The sequence below is a fragment of the Galeopterus variegatus genome, unplaced genomic scaffold (genome assembly GCF_000696425.1).
Source record: "Galeopterus variegatus unplaced genomic scaffold, G_variegatus-3.0.2 Scaffold416, whole genome shotgun sequence".
Lineage (NCBI taxonomy): Eukaryota > Metazoa > Chordata > Mammalia > Dermoptera > Cynocephalidae > Galeopterus > Galeopterus variegatus.
Genome location: NW_007726527.1, coordinates 402,710 through 419,783, shown reverse-complemented (window position 1 = coordinate 419,783; position 17,074 = coordinate 402,710). Strand labels below are relative to the sequence as shown.

Genomic DNA, 17,074 nt, shown 5'->3' with positions numbered 1-17,074 from the left:
TGTGACTGGTAAGGGGATCGCAACCCTTGGCTTGGTGTCGTCTGCACCGCGCTCAGCCAGTGAGTGCACCGGCCATCCCTATATAGGATCCAAACCTGCAGCCTTGGCGCTCCCAGCGCCGCACTCTCCCGAGTGAGTCACGGGGCCGATCTGAACAAACTACAATTTATTCAATAATAAGAACACATTGGTTCTTATTCTTCATTAACAGAATAAACATTTTACTCAGCTGTGTCACTGGGTTATTGGAAGAAGTAGAGAAAATTCTTTATGTACTCCAGTCTTATTGCCATCAGTATGTAATGCTTAGAAATCAGTAATTAAATATATCAATTAATAAAAATTTACTTCCGGATTTCAGTCAGCCTATCAATGAAACTTCTGTTAAGCTGTCTTCTATCTCTTGTCCTCCTTCCCCAGGTCCTTCCTACAGGAGATTTCAGGGTGCTTTCTTTCAAATATCTTCTTTAGGTCCACATGGCTCTTTCAAGATCTCTTTCAGGGGCTCCCCAGAAAGCCCCCTCCCCTCCACAGCGTCCTCTCCTCCTTGTTTGGCTTTTTTCATAAGATGAGCAAAGACTCCACGCCCTCTTGACCCTCATCACTGCACAGGTTGTAGTGTACCTCTGGCCAGGGGATGCTTGAGGGCGGCTTAGAGAGTATCCTTTGTGGTTACAGGTGAGGGCGTGGAGGAGTGAGAGGCCTTTGGTGTAAACTGCTTGTCAACCATAGAAAGCAGAAGAGTTTTTAAATTGTGTGCATCCAAAATAAAATGTTGAATTTAAAATGTAAGCCTTGTTTTTCCTACTGGTTCGTATCCACTGTAATTCACAGTTTGTAATATTATTGGCTGAGAACTGAAGCAAAATAGGAATTCTTACTTGTAAAAAACACATTGAAGATAAACATTCACACCTCCTGCATGGTTTCCTGAATGTCGAAATAACATTCTCATGTGTATCCATATGCGTATCGTATGTGTATCCGAAGCTTCTCTAAGTTTTCACCTATGTACCCCTTATTAGAGAAGAGAGTGAATGCAGAAGGGAATGTGGGATCACATTCTTAAGGAACCTGCTAAAAATTTGTGGTCCATTGAAGCCTTGTGTTTTATCTAGGGAAAAAAATACATATGAATGTTGCATTTTATGGCATAACATATCTGAGTTTATTTTATCATAAAAGTGTGTTAAAATGCTTAAAACGTTCTGTTTTCATATTCTGAGAATATTGAAAGAATAGTGTACAATGTGTAACTATTAATATGTAACCCTAATAAAACAATGTCACATGTGGTTCAGTCCCAGAGCCATGCCACATTTAAAGAAATAACAATTTAAAATCACAGACCAAAAAAATCATTAAATAAAAAGGAATTCCATTCTTTACCTATTTCTCCTGAAGGATGTTAAAAGACACTTAATTCACATCTTTACTCAGCAGTCCTTCTCTTGTTCCTTTTTCTTTCCTCCACATGTCACTCTCTCCAGAGCATCATTTGCCCCCACGAAATGCTCCCTGCCTGTCCGTATCCCACACAGCTCTTACTCTCTCTCCCCCTGATCTCCTTCTTCCATATCTCGTTAGTGTGTCGAGTTGCTGAACCTTTCTAGCAAGCATTTCTCATCATTTCTTCCTTTCTGTTGAGTCTCTGATTCTAGGAACAGGCAAAGACAAAACGAGGTTGGCATGAGGGTGCTGGAGAAGGGAAAACTGGACCAACAATGACACATTCTCGTTGGTGGGCAGAGGGACAGCAACATCTCTGAACTTACCTGTGCCGATCATTTGCATCCTATCACATGTGTATATAAAAGTAGAAATATTTGTTCCATATTCTGAATTGATTGAAGGTTCATGTGTCATTTTGTTCACATATTATGACTGGGTGTCTGGGGGATTATTAGATATTGTACCTACAAATTGACAATCATTATCACTTTCCTTATTTATAAATATGTTCCACAAGTGCGTTAATAGTGATAGCATATAATATTTTAACCCAAAACCGTGCTTTTTAATATTAGTGTACTATTTTAAGAACGGGCTTTTGGAATCCATGCAAAAATTTTAAATGCCTATGCCATTTCTCTGACGGCACATTTTGTGGAAAATCAGGAACTAACAGAGATAAATATTTCTTTATTTGTGTGTGAGTCCATGTACCTCTGTCAAATATTGGTTGGCCTCCCACTTTGCCACTTGAGGAAATTCAAAATCTTTATGCTGAACAAGTGAAACTTTCAAAATGGATATGATGAAAATCAAGCATTGGATTTTGCTTCATAATCTTCTCAGTTAAGTGTTAACCATGAACAGATTGTATCTTATTATACCTGCAGATGAACAATATCATTGCTGTCTTTTAAAACCAGTTCAATCCTTAATTACTATGTGTACCTTTTCATTGATGTCATATTATGCAAAGCATTTGTGACTAGATTATGACAACCAAATCAGACTCTTCAGTCCGTAGCATTTGTTTCACAGATGTGTATGTCAGGTGCCTTCCATACAGAAGTCTCTAAGGTAGGTGCTGGCGGGGCGGGGGGATCATAGATAAAGGTCAGCCAAGAAACTTAACCCTCAAGGATCCTAAAAATCTGTGAAGCTGATAAAACCTTCCCACAAATAATGCTTCTTCTGAGTGGAAATTGTTAAGTGCCTTTAGAGAAGTTTAGAAAAAGTGTTCAGGGAATTTTAAGAGAGCGATGACTCAGAGATGGGAGTATCCAAGAAAACTTAAACAGGGGACAGTTGACCTTGGCATTGGTGAAGGAGTCATATTGGGATGTGTAGAAATTCAAAAGAAGGACATTTCAGGAGAAGGGAATCTTAACAACAGCAAGGAATATTGATAAAAGAAAAACTTTAGACAAATTAAATTTAACAAGTTTTAATTGAGCAAGAAAAGAGAAGGGAAAAAATAAAAAAAGATTCACAAGTTGGGCAGCCCCTAGAATCAGAATAGATTCTGAGGGACTCCACCACTGCCCTGTGGTTGGGTTTATAAGATTTATAGACAGAAAAAGGGAAGTGACGGACAGAAAACGGAAGTGAGGTACAGAAACAGCTGGATTGGTTACAACCTGGCATTCGCCTCGTTTGGACGGTTGCAACACTTGGCTGCCTGGGAACAGTGGAAGTATGGCTGCTGTGACTGGCTGAGACTTGGCTATTGTCCTGGAAGCACACTTCTAAGTTGGGTTTTCAATCTGTTTCCATACTAAGTTAGGTTGTGGTTTGTATGTAAGAGCTCAAGTGTGCAAGTACGAAGGCCTTCTTAGGCCAAATTTAATTTGATTTAACAATATTTAGGTACGGTAGGGTGTTATTCTGTTACGCTGGGGGAAAAGGAGTGATAGAACGTCGGTTGGAAAGATAGTTTGGATCTTCTTAACACAGGTTAGGGAAGTTGCAGTTATTCAGAAAGAGGTCATTAATGATAAGAAGACACGTGGCACAGGTGTCTAGGAATCTGCCAGTGGAAAATGGATGAAAGGCAGTCTGGGCAGAGGGACAGCAGACACACGATGAGCGGTCATGGGAGGACACTGAGAGTCCTGCAAACAGTGAGAAGTGTCTTATAGCCACAGTGTATAGAGAAGGAGAGGGGCTGCGAGACCAGCCTAGAAAGGAAGGTTGCAGACAAATTCTGAAGGGAACAACATGCCAAGCTAGGGCATTTGGTGTTTATCCCATGCGGACACGAGGAACCAACAGAAGGTTTATGAATAAGGTAACTCTGGGGGCAGGGTTTATGGGTAAGGTAACTGCAGGCTAGCAGGGGTCAGCAAACTTTTCTATAAGTGGCAAATTGTAAATATTTTAGACTTTGTGGACCACATGCAGTTTTTGTCGCATATTTGTTTTTTCTTTCTCTTTTCCTTCCTTTTTTTTTTTTTTTTTTTTTTAAACCCTTTAAAAATGCAGAAAGCGCTCTTAGCTCCTCTGGCCATGCAGAAACAGGCTTCAGGCTGTCTGCGTCCCTCTGGCCATAGTTTGCAGTCCCCCGGACTAGGGTAAGAAGAGAGAAGTGTCAGGTCAAATAAAAAATAAGACTATTGTGCAGAAAGTGGAAGAGGGCCCGGGTGAAGGCCATGCTGGTAGATGTGTGGTGGTGAGATGGGCGTGATGTATCTGAAGTAGAATTAGTTACCCTCAGTGACTGTTAAACGGTGGGGAATTAGGAAAGAAAGGACAAATCAGGAGTGATTCTGAGGCTTCTGGCTTGACAGACTAGTTAGTGTCCTTGTATTTAACACCAAGACTGTGGAAGAGTTTTGAGAGAAGATGAAGTCAGTTTTGAAGTTGCTGAGTTTGATGGGTCCATGGGTCATCTATGTAAAGGGTACCTGGAGCCAGTTGGCTCCATGGGTCTGGTGTGCATTTTTTTCCCATCCAGAATGTGTGCCTCACAAGGAGCCTATGAGCTAACAGAGTTGAAAGTGAGAAGTGTCACAAGAGTCTATAGGACAGGAAAGAGCTGGTCCTTAGGAACACCAGACTGGCAGCGGGATTCAGGACGAATGGGAAAGACTAGAGTGGGAAGACCAGGTAGGAAGCTCTTCTGACAGTCTAGGGAATAGAAAATGAGTGTCTCCACTGAGTAGTGGAAAAGGAAGAAGATGACAGATGGGAAAGATATTATGGGGCAGAATCATGAGGACCCGGCACTGTGTGCGTGGAAGAAGAAAGAGGCCTTCGGTCATCCTCGTCTTCAAATTCCAGTGTTGTAGGATGATGCTACTTAACTCTTGTTCTTTTCCTAGTTCTTGTTTTAGAAATCTAGCTAAGTGACTGAAGTAGTCACAGAGCACATAGTATGAATGCTTTCATACCTTTTCAATTTTTGCAAATATCCTATTTTATAGTACAGTGGAGGATAGCTATGGCCCACTGGCAAAAACCTTTGCATATTCTTCATTCATAGTAAAAGGAAATGTAGAAAAGAACAGGAGACACTTGATGAAAGAGTTACCAAAAAAAAAAAAAAAAGATTAAGATTTTGGAACTGGGACACATCAAAACCAAGGGCTTTAGAATTGTCTATAAGCCAGAGCTGGCCGGTTACAAGGGTCCAGGGTTCGGATCCCCATACAGGCCAGCTTCAAAAAAAAAAAGTCCTTAAGCCTAAGAAGTCCTCAATCAAGGTAAATTTACATGTTGCCAGCCTCCCCGTAATTCTTTTCACCTAGATCTGAAGTCTCTTGTGACCTTATTTTAGCAGATCTTTTTTAAAAGTATGAGTGCCATTGAGATATTGTAACCCTGTACATCTGTCTTCCCAGTGCACTAAGCTGCTGTGTTAAAATACATACATAACCACCTCTGTCCACATTGTGCACCTCACTCTAACACTCAAGATGCTTGGCGGTTAGAATAGAAAGGGCACAAGACCTTTTTTTGTCTGTTTGGCAATTAACCATTCACTGGCTTTTTTTGTTGTAACATGCACTTCCTTTCTCTTGTTTTCATTCAAGCTGTGTACGCCATGGAAATTAATGTGGAGAAAGACAAACAAACAGGAGAGACCAAGATTCTCTCTACAGCTACCATTGGCCCAGAGGGGGTCCATCAGAGAGGAGTCAAAGTCTATGACGATGGTACCAAAGTAGTGTATGAGGTGCACTCAGCAGGCACCATAGTAGAAAACGGAGTGCACAGATTAAGCACGAAGGCTGTAGAAGAGCTTATTCAGCAGGCTGGACAATCAAGCATAAGAGGAGGACACATGTCAGAAAGGACTGTGATTACAGACGGGAGCCTCAGCCATCCTAAGGAACACATGCTCTGCAAAGAAGCCAAGTTAGAAATGGTGCGTAAGTCTAGAAAGGATCATTCTTCTGGGAACCCAGGGCAGCCAGCCCAAGCCCCCAGCACTGAAGGGCCAGAGGCAAACTTGGATCAGCCAGTCACCATGATTTTTATGGGCTACCAAAATATCGAGGATGAAGAGGAGACTAAGAAGGTGCTAGGCTATGATGAAACCATCAAGGCTGAATTGGTCCTCATTGATGAAGACGATGAGAAGTCACTGAGGGAGAAGACAGTGACGGACGTGTCCACTATTGATGGGAACGCGGCTGAGCTTGTGTCCGGGAGGCCGGTCTCAGACACCACAGAGCCCTCATCCCCGGAAGGGAAGGAAGAGAGCCTGGCCACAGAGCCAGCCCCAGGTACCCAAAAGAAAAAGCGCTGTCAATGCTGTGTTGTCATGTGACCACTTCTTTCTTCCCTTTTCTTCTGGGCAGCCTCTGTACTCTCCACCACTTCCGTAGACCTCACTGTTCCACTAACTGCAATACTGTGAACTGGAAGCAAACACCTGCCTTGCCTTGCAGTTGGATTGCTTTGATCTCTCTTATTTTTTTCCTTTTCCTCACCTGAGAGACAACGTGCATGTGTGTGCTTCATTCTTTCCAAGAACTTGCTTTTCCTCTTTTCTTGTGTCTTCAAGAGTGAATCAATTCCTTACTGCTCGATTGGAATGGACTCTTCATATCAGCCAGTTATATACTGTAGTAGCCTTAACTCACTTGACTGGAATTGAACCCATTGGCACCGGGGGTTTCATTTTGTAGTGTGTTCCTATAATGTAGTCATACACAGCGCCATGTCCCCGATTTCTCACTTGGCTCCCTTGCTGTGGATCATTGTTTTTATATCTCGTGTGGCAAAATGCTGTTGGCTCTAGCCGGTTGCTAGTGTAGCCAAAAATGGACCTTACTTAGTCTGTCCAATCTAGGGTGATGCTTTTTGCTGCCTTACATAAGCTTCCAGATTACAGTATTGTGCATCTATGGCTTTCTTTCTGTTAAAACTGAAATGAAATTGATATAAAAGAACCCAGTGCTTGTCACGCTGAAATATAGAGACTCATCTCATAACCTGCTCATCAGCAGCTGTCTCTCTTTCTAAGGCTTAACTGATGAACCCTTTATATAAGAAGCAGCATTTTAAAACTTCTAAGGACATGAAACATACATTCTTTTAAGCATCAGTAGTGATGGATCTCTAAACTTAGGCAAATCCCTGAGCCTTGTTTCTAGTCTCTCAAAAAGTGTAAATTTTTATAGTTTTCTTTTTCACGGATATTTTCTGATCATGTTAATCTGTTTTCAGTGAGGGGATCATTTTGATCAGTATCTCTGCAGTGACCATATTTCTAAAACAGTCTTTCTGAGCTACAGTGGTGGCTGTCGTGCTCCCACTTTACCACGGATGGTGCTGTAACGCGTTAGCTGTTCGTCTCGCGTGCCCAGTTGATGACAGAGCCTTGCATCTGTGCTCTTTTCTTTCTGTCCCCATGAGAAAGGGAATGTGTCAGGTAACTTCAACATTAGGCCTGTCCACCCTTCAGAAAACACTTTAAAATGTAAGAAAATTTTAAAGGTTAAGGAAGATCTGTCTTCTAAACGTGAAGTACTTAAATTCATCCAGCAAATCCTGATTGAGTGGCACATAGATGAGCTTCTTTAAAGCATTGTTGCTTAAACTTCGGGAGATCCCAGAACATCAAAGAACATTTTTTAAAATCTAGAACACGATGAACTGTTCTTGAAATAAATTCTTAGCACTCCTGTAAAGCAAACAGACACATATATATTAAAACCAAAGGGAAGCAATGTAGTCAGATAGCAGTAGTATAGTAATGAAATAAAGATGTAACATGTCAACTGAGGTTAATAAGAGATATTTGAACTTTAAGTTATTGGCCCAAATGTTCATAGCATTGTTGCAAATTACTCACAAAATTATCTATGTTCCTGTAGAATATAGTTTTGAAAAACATATAGTATGACATACTGCATCTACATCTAACATACTAACTTCTATGGAAAATGGATGAGAAAAAAATAAGGTAGTCTTGAGAGAATTTTATTACAGAACCAATGAAATTAGTCCTATTTAGCTTCCTCAGTGCTAAATGTATTATTATTTTTTATTTCTTAGCTTGAAATTATAGTTATTACAATTGGCAAGGAAAAATATTTTTTATTTTTAAAAATCAAATTTTCTCAAATAATTATATTTTTAATGAGCACAAAGAGAGCCATTTTATTGCCCATATGTAAACAAAAAAAGGGAGGGAAGAGAAAAATAAAGGAGCTTAGTTCTACTTTCTAAGATGATTCTATCCATGGCTTGGTTTTGAATAACTGAGAGATTATCTCTAAATCTCAGGTTCACTAAAGCAACTGCAGTTGAATAAAACTGCTTAATTATATAGAAACCTGGTTTTAATGTCTATAAATCTCACTACTCTCAGCTTCATTTTTCTTGTTAAATGACCTTTTTAACATCATTTAAACGTTTAAATAAAATAACGTGCAGATAAACCAATTCCCATAGAAGGAGAAAATAGTTTTAATGTTTTGACAATCTATTATTTTAATAATTTATTTAGGAAAGAAACAGTCCAAAAGTTTGCCATAACTTGTCTTTTTTACTCACGAAGGTGTTAAAACCATTCAACATGAGTTTTGAAAAGCACAGTTAATGAGCGCGATGGTCGAACGTAGAGCACTTGCTCTTTGACACACAGAATCAGTCTGCCAGGGTGGATAATGCCCTGACATGACCTACCCTTCCGTAAGTGAATTAGTTACTCGTGAGGAAAATGATCTGCAACTGTCACCGCAACACCACTCATAAAATATGAAAGACCAATGATAATTCACACTCTCACCTTTCAACTATTATGATGGGGAATAGTGATTCACAAATTATATGAATCAGGATTCTCTCTGTACTTTTATTTTTAAAGCTTATCATTTACTGGTTTTTGAAGCAAGTTGTATTACCCTTATTAAAATTCTTTGTGGCCATAGTAAATGAGGGTTTGTTTGAATATGGCATAAATATTTGCATATTTCCCATCATTTTCCTGGCATAATGGGGTATTCAGGCTCAGCCAGTACTTTTATGGGATGAAACCTATAATCTCACCTACAGTATCAAGTAACCACCCTTCATGATGAAAATGTAGAAGAGCTGTGATAGTGAACATTCTGTCTTTCCTGCTACTATTGGTGTTCCCTCTGTAAAAACTTTATTATGTGTGCTATCACATCTTTTAACAATGCAGGGTAATTAGTTACATAAACAGACTAATTAAAGGGTGGGTAATGAAACTGCAGAACCATGATCTTTTTTGAGCTAATGGTTACTTGGGATTTCCTTTAAATCATATAATCAATTCCCTTTACATAGAAAGGACAAAAAGAGAAAGAAGGGATATTATAATAAAAATATTTTATTTGTTTATAAATAGATTTTCAATGACATTTAATTAATGATCATTTAATGGTTAAAATGATAAAATTCAACCCTATCCTACATTTCTTGAAAAGTCTTGATGACTTGTGTATCCTTGACTTTTTTTCTTTCTTTTTTTTTGGTAGCTGGCCATTCAGGGGATCCGAACCCATGACCTTAGTATCATAAGGCTGTGCTGTAACCAACTGAGCTAACAAGTAGCCCCCTTGACTTTTTTTTTCTTTCTTTTAGTGTGTAATAAGACCAACTAAGAGGATTTTTTTTTTCACTTTTTACCCATAATTATATTATTTTCCTTAGGTAAGCAAAAAATAATTGCCTCTAAAAGTGGTTTGACAATGCCTAGTAATGTCACTTAATGTAAGGGGCAAAGAGGAAGAGGGGCTAGGGAACTCTCTACTGGACAAACCCAAAACATGGTTTCCTCAAGCCTTTTGAACAATCTTAAAATTATTTGGAGGTGTTCAGGAAACTCACATTTTATGAATTTGATTTGACTCCTTTCTGAAATGTTAATGAGCATGTATTTGCTTCACATCAATTCCCTTTACATAGAAAGGACAAAAAGAGAAAGAAGGGATATTATAATAAAAATATTTTGTTTATAAATAGATTTTCAATGACATTTAATTAATGATCATTTAATGGTTAAAATGATAAAATTTAACCCTATCCTACATTCTTGAAAAGTCTTGATGACTTGTGTATCCTAGACTTTTTTTTGGTGGCTGGTCATTCAGGGGATCCGAACCCACGACCTTAGTATCATAAGGCTGTGCTGTAACCAACTGAGCTAACAAGTAGCCCCCTTGACTTTTTTTTTTCTTTCTTTTAATGTGTAATAAGACCAACTAAGAGGAATTTTTTTCACTTTTTACCTCTTTTACCCATAATTATATTATTTTCCTTAGGTAAGCAAAAAATAATTGCCTCTAAAAGTGGTTTGACAATGCCTAGTAATGTCACTTAATGTTAGGGGCACAGAGGAAGAGGGGCTAGGGAACTCTCTACTGGACAAACCCAAAACATGGTTTCCTCAAGCCTTTCGAAAAATCTTAAAATTATTTGGAGGTGTTCAGGAAACTCACATTTTATTAATTTGATTTGACTCCTTTCTGAAATGTTAATGAGCATGTATTTGCTTCACGGTCCCATCTATTCCATTTTACTTCCTGGTGATAAATGTGTTTTTTCTACATGCAAGTAGAATATTTTATTTTGGTTAGGATCAAGTTTTTTTTTTTTTTGTCTTTTTCCATGTCCGGCAACGGGATCGCAACCCTCGGTGTTGCCCCCGCGCCTCGCTCAGCCAGTGAGCGGGAACCGGTCCGTATGTGGGATCCGAACCCTCGGTGGGAGCGCCACCGCGCTTCCCAAGCGGCGCACTATAGCAGTGCGCCACCGGGCTGGCCCCAGGATCAAGTTTTTATAAAAGGGGGAAAATATACATCTATAGTTTCCTGGAGATACAGCGCCGCCGCGCTTCCCAAGCGGCGCACTATAGCAGTGCGCCACCGGGCCGGCCCCAGGATCAAGTTTTTATAAAAGGGGGAAAATATACATCTATAGTTTCCTGGAGATACGCTATCATCTCTGGAGCAAAATGTTGAGGCCAGGTGTGAAACAGCTTATTTCTTTCCACTTCCTGCAGAATTTCATTTCAAGGGACCACAGACCACCCTTGAAATTTACTATTTATTTAATGTCAGTGAACCAGTGAATAGCAAAAGAAGAGGGAGAAAATGTGATGATAGAGGCAAAAGTCGAATTATTATAACAGATCTTTCCTTGTAGAAATATTCTCATCTTCTGTAATGTTAGTTTACAACTGAAAAAACATTCCAGGTGAGCAGTTTCATGTTGTATTTTTGCAGCATGCACGTTTCTCATTGAAACCACAAATTCTCAGCATATTTAAGACAGGTTTCAGGGCTGGCTGGTTAGCTCAGTTGGTTAGAGGGCAGTGTTGTAACACCAAGGTCAAGGGTTCGGATCCCCGTACCAACCAGTTTGCAAAACAAAAACCAAAAACATACAGGTTTCAGAAACTTTATAAATATGCAGTCTTTTGGAAGCTCCTCAATTTCTTAATCAAGGTGTATTGAACTCCACTGATTAGGATAGAAGCAGGAAGTATCTCTTGTCCTAATGGACAGTACAACCCAGCTGGAGCACAGAGTTACTGGTATATGTCATAAAACAGCTCGAAGTAAGGACGAGGATGGGATCTTTGATTCCTGCTATCAGTTCACCTTCATGAAGGCCCTCGTCTGGTCTTATCAGGATAACTTTCTCACATTTTCTAGGGAAAAAGAAAAATCTTTTCTTAGGAGCACAGTGCAGTTATATGTCTGTATTTTCATAGCTTCAGCAAACTCCTTCATAAAATTCCTATTTCAGTAAAAACCAAAATACTTTATTGTCTGAATGTAGAAAAGTGGAGAATAAAGATTACAACCTGGAAGCTTCAAAGGGAAATTTCACTGGGAATCCTTAGACCAGTCCCCCCGCCATTTAATTTTTATATAACTTAAGCAGGCCTCTGCTTCCCCTCTGCCCTCCAGTTTAACATGACAAGGTCAGCACAAAAAACTTGCTTTCAATGTGACAACTTAATACGTAATTTTGGGGACTGCAGACTTTCTGCATCAAAGAGCTGGACAGCCTTAACTTTTATAAAAGTAATTTTTCAAGATTCACTTTTACTAAGCAGGAAAAAAACTTTCCTGGAGTCAATGACGTTTTTATATTTTGTGACTATTTTCTAAGTTTCTACAGGTTGAGGTGTGAATGGTCATCTTTTCCCATATTGCCTCTTAGTAGTCATCTGGGGCTATTTTTTGCAAGTCACTGCATTTTTATCAAAAGAAAACTATTTCTCACACACCATAAAATTCTCCTTAGACTTCGAGCAGTCCTTCTGGAGTGAAAGAACAGAAATACAGAAAGAAAAGAATTACAGGGTGGCTTTCTTTTCATTTATCTATGGTTAATGTACTGTATGGTATATATGTTTACAGAATGTATCTGCCTTGTGATGTTAACAAAATGAATGACAATAATAGTTCTGATGTGCCATTTGACAGTTTGCCTTAGCATCTGTTTATGTTTCTTCTTTTCTGTCCTTTTAAAAAATGCAGGTTGTATTCCAAAGCTGTATTAACACAACATTCTCTTCCCTGCTCCTACCCAGCCTTCTTCAGAGCTGTGAATTTCAGCACAGGAGCCTTGAGGCAGAACCTTGCAGGTGTGGCCCAGGAGGGCGACAGTGGGCAGAGCTTGGGCCTTACCTCTATTCTACTACCAACCAAACATTGTATTCCCATCTGAGCCTGCAAAATCACACTTTCACATTCCTGGGCGGGCCACATGGAACACGTTGTAGTCATTTCCTCACAGTAGCTCCCACTGTGACAGAAGGGAACTTGTGGACCCCCGTCTGGGTCTGGGAGCATATTTTTAGGCACAACTGGCACAGCTAAAAAAGCAAGAGAGACGGACTCAAATGGTATGATAGAGGGGTATGCCCATTCATTGTAGTCTAAGATGAGAAGCAGGTGTGGGTGGGAATAAGAAGTGGATATAGAAATGGAATAATTTACATTTATGTATTTTTTTAAGGAATAATATTTTTATAATGAAATCTATATGCATCATGGAGCGTGAGTTTGAAAACACCCTTGATTGACTGGCTTATTTCTCCATTCCATTAAGGCAACCTTCTGGTGAGTTCTGTAGCACTAGTCTAGACCTTGGGGGCATGAACAAAGGTCCCGTGACTTGGCTTTGCACTGCCATTGCATGAAATTCAGTGTTTCCAAACAGAGCTAAGTTGGAAGATTGAGCTTTCTATAGCTGCCATTAGATAAACTGTGATATTATATGGCTTGATAACTCTCTGGGCTACACCTTTAGTAATATGCAATGATCTTTTGGAAGGAGATAGCTATTTGAAAGACAAGCTAAGTTCAGCAATTATCAAAGTCCAACTCTTTTAGATATTTAAGGAGTAATTGCTATATTTGAAGTTAAGGGACCACTCACTATGGTGCATTTGAGGAATACATGTGAAATGGTCAGGCAGAAACATCTGGCCATCTGCAGTCTATACATAAGTGTATAAACCAACAATATGCAACTTACTGGATATTATTGGCCTTGTACATATCACTGGGGCTGCAACATATTTTCAGAGGTGAGACAGGAAAGGATTGTCTTTATCTATCTATACAGGAGATTCTGAATTTTTAGAATTCTTGAAATTTTTTTCTAGTTTTCTGCCTAATTTCCAGGTTCCCATCCTGATCACACCAGTTTCAAGATGACCTGTACCCATACAGCTTCCTGTCTGGGTGACAGAGTAGGTCAAGCCTCAAAGACTGCTCACCACTCCTGTCAGACTCTCTTCCCAGGCAGCATCTTTCCCCAGGATAGGGCCTTTTTCTACTACCCTAGGAGACCAAGATCCTTTTTCCAACGAGGCAAGGTCAAAACCACTCTCTCCATTTCAAGAAAAAGAACCCCATGGTTCCCATGCAAATTTTCTTAATTCCTTACCACCAAAAGCCCTCCAACAGGCTCAACTCAAGCACAGCTGTGAACACTGCTATCATGGGGACAACTCCAAAAATGAAAGAACTATGCAATTGCCTGAAGGTGCTAGGGGAGAGCCAATTACTCTAGTCTCTTATTACTAAGGAAACCCCTCGGTTTTTAGATTAGGTGAGTGGGGAGACATCTAGTTGCATGGTTTTGCAGTGACAGATTCTTAATATACAAAGATGCCACCAGGCAATGCCTGATCCGAACTAATCTGTGTGTAGTTCCACCTCCAATTCTGTGCTATTCTATTCTGGCAAGTGGGAAACAATCTAGCCTTTGCAGGGTTCTGGAACATTCTTTCCTCCTCTCAAGCTCCTGAGTTAGGAGAATCGAAATCATACAGGGGTTCCAGAAAATGTTGTGTCTGATGCAGCTTTTCAGTGAATGTAGGTTGTGATGGAATTTTCAGCTTTAGCAGCTCACCTGGGGTGGTGACATCTCTGTAAATACATCCATTTGTGGTTGGTTGGTGGGGTGGGGGGTGGGAGCCTGTCGTGCTTACTCTGAATTAGCTTGCTGGGCTAGCTGCTGTACTTTGTAACCTGAAGTGTACTTTTGACTGTTCTGTTTCCTTCAGATGAAAAACAAAACAAAAACCAACTTCAGAAAAAAACACTGCCAGCGACAGCTGATGCTGTCCTTGTCGCTTCCTCTGTTCCTCTGTACAGTATTAATAGACAATAAACTGCCTTTTCACTGCATCTACCTCTGTGTGTCTGTGCCCAGATTCTTTCTCCTTCCCACCTGCCATGAGTGGACTTCAGGCCAGAATGCGTCTGGAGCACCTGCAACAGGGCACTGAAACTAAACACTAATCCAGTGCCTGTCCAACTTGAGCGTGCTTCAGAATTACCTGGGGGCACCTGTTAACAATGTGGAAGCTCAATCACACCTCTGGAACTCAGGTTCAGATTCCTGGGTGGGGCCCAGTAACCTGCATTTTTAATAATGTCTCCAGGTAAACCTGATACATGTGGAACCCGGCCCATGGGTTTGGGTGCCCCTTGGTGGGAATCCTGGTGGCCTGACCATTCAGTTGGTTTCCACACTAACTAATCCAATCTCCCTACATTTCCTCATTCTAACCCCCTCTCGCACATCTCTCTCCACACCTGTCATCCTTTTTCTTCTTCCTTGCAAGCCCCAAGCTGTGATCCCCTGGGTCAAACTCAAGCTGCCCCTAGGTTAAGTGATGAGGGTTCATCCAGTGCAGTCTTTTACACAGGAGCACCCGAAGACACACGGGGACTTTGTTTCTCTTTGCTTACCACTCTTTAATTGGAACAGGGTCAGCAAACTTTTTCTGTAATTAGCCAGATAGTAAATATTTTGGGCTTTGTGGGGAAAGTGATCTCTGTCGCAAGTACTCAGCTCTACCAAAAATCAGCCATACACAACACGTAAATGAATGAGTATAGCTATGTTCTAAGAACTTTGTTGACAAAAATAGCGGGCCTGATTTGGTCTGCAGGCATGTAGTTTGCCAACCTCTGGCCTGGAACAGGACCTGGTGCATAGTAGGTGCTCATTAAAAAGTCTAGAAAGTTATTGCATAAAAGAATGAACAAAGAACAGATGTGATGCCACCTGCAGAACAGTCACAGAGAATTGTTTTCTTTGAGGGTATTGAGTAAACAAGTCAGTTGGGGAGTTCTCTTCTGTTTGGGTTCCATGGTGGATTTTTTTTTTTTAATGTCTTTATGCATGGAAGGTAACTTTAAAGATGGAAACATAAGTGGGGCCTTGTAGACTGCTCAAACTGCAGGATAATTTGACAAGAATTTCAACGAATAGAAAGTAGAGAAAGTGCAAGGACATCCTGTCCTTGTCAAAGTACTATGTGTACCAGAACTGGGTGGTCCCTGAGTATCTAAGCTTTTAGTCCAAGTGTTTGTGGACCTATGTTTTAAATGATCCATCCTACACAGTGAGTTGCAGGGCTTTCTTTACATTATTTTCCTTCTTAATTGAAATATTTTTTAGTGTGTGGACATGTAGACTGGAAACATGATAGCACATTACATATCCCAAGTTCTAGGGCATACCAGTGGGGACAAATCTAGGAGCATATGAAAAGCCATGTGCTTACATCCATCCTCAGTGTTGTTGTGGAGTTAAAGGAAATTATATTTATGCAATGCAGTGTGTAAGTTGGAAGTGGATGACAAATGTTAGTTTACTTGTGATGAGAAAGTGTCTGTTCCCTACCAAAGGTCTCTCCCTTCCCAAATGTAGACATTAAAAGCTATTCAGGTGTGTTTCAGAACTTGTGTAAAAAGGAAAGCTGCTATGCCCTCCTTTGGGTTTGTGACTGCTTTTGTAGAACATTGAACCACATGAGGTTGCCATTTTGTAGATCAATAATGTTCAATATTGACAATTCCATCTAGTTCAACCTAATAATTCTATTTCAGGGATCATTTCCCATTGCAGAGGGCAAAAGATTGCCAGATGAACTCTAACTCTAACAGCAGGAATTTAGATGAGAAAATGAGAACTTTGGAAGGGAACATAACTCATTACTACCAAGATAGTCCTAGGCATTTCCCTTGGGAGGGTAGGATCTCCTTTAATCTTACATCGCCCAGTGAGGTTGACATAGCTATTATCCTCCTTTAATACATGGGAAAACTGAGTTATGGAGATAGTAAGTACCTTGCCCAATGTGGCAGAGCTAAAAATTGGTGGTGGGGGGGGGGGGTGTGTGTGTGTGAGAATGACAAGTTTCAAGCTTAGGTCTCCTTACTTCCTCCCACGCAGAAGGCTCTATGTCATGGGTGTGGGGTGCCCCTGAGACTGGATGCATAAAGATTTGGATAATGGTGTCATCATGCCAGAAAAACAGAATGGCTCCTGTTCTTGTTTCGCACCTTTGCCTACCCCAGCAAGTGCTCTGCCGTAACACTGCCCCCTGGAGGCGGGGAGGTGTCTCTGCAGCACTTCCTTACCAAAGGAGAAGCAGAGTGAAGTCACCTTGTTCCCTTACCTGTTCATTAAGAGTCCTGCTGTTCTGTTTGACAGTTTTTCCTACCCCATTCATAAAAATGATTAACGAAATTGCCCAAAACAACTCTGTAAAGTCTAGGAGTGGCATGTCAGTCTCTGAATAAGCAAAGGTAGTTTTGTTGTGGGGCCGGCCCGGTGGCGCACTGCTACAGTGCGCCACTTGGGAAGCGCGGCGGTGCTCCCG

At 40.5% G+C, this 17,074-nt stretch overlaps 1 protein-coding gene across 1 annotated transcript in view; it reads left to right on the top strand.

Annotated features, from left to right (window-relative positions):
* The window catches only part of PALM2 (paralemmin 2), a 76,408-nt gene extending 68,905 nt beyond the window's left edge, over nt 1–7,503 (top strand). Inside the window, exon 7 of the mRNA XM_008568500.1 lies at nt 5,484–7,503. Within this exon, the coding sequence (XP_008566722.1) occupies nt 5,484–6,223 (740 nt within the window). The 3' untranslated portion in view covers nt 6,224–7,503. The remainder of the gene's footprint in view (nt 1–5,483) is intronic.
* The last annotated feature ends 9,571 nt before the right edge of the window (nt 7,504–17,074 follow it).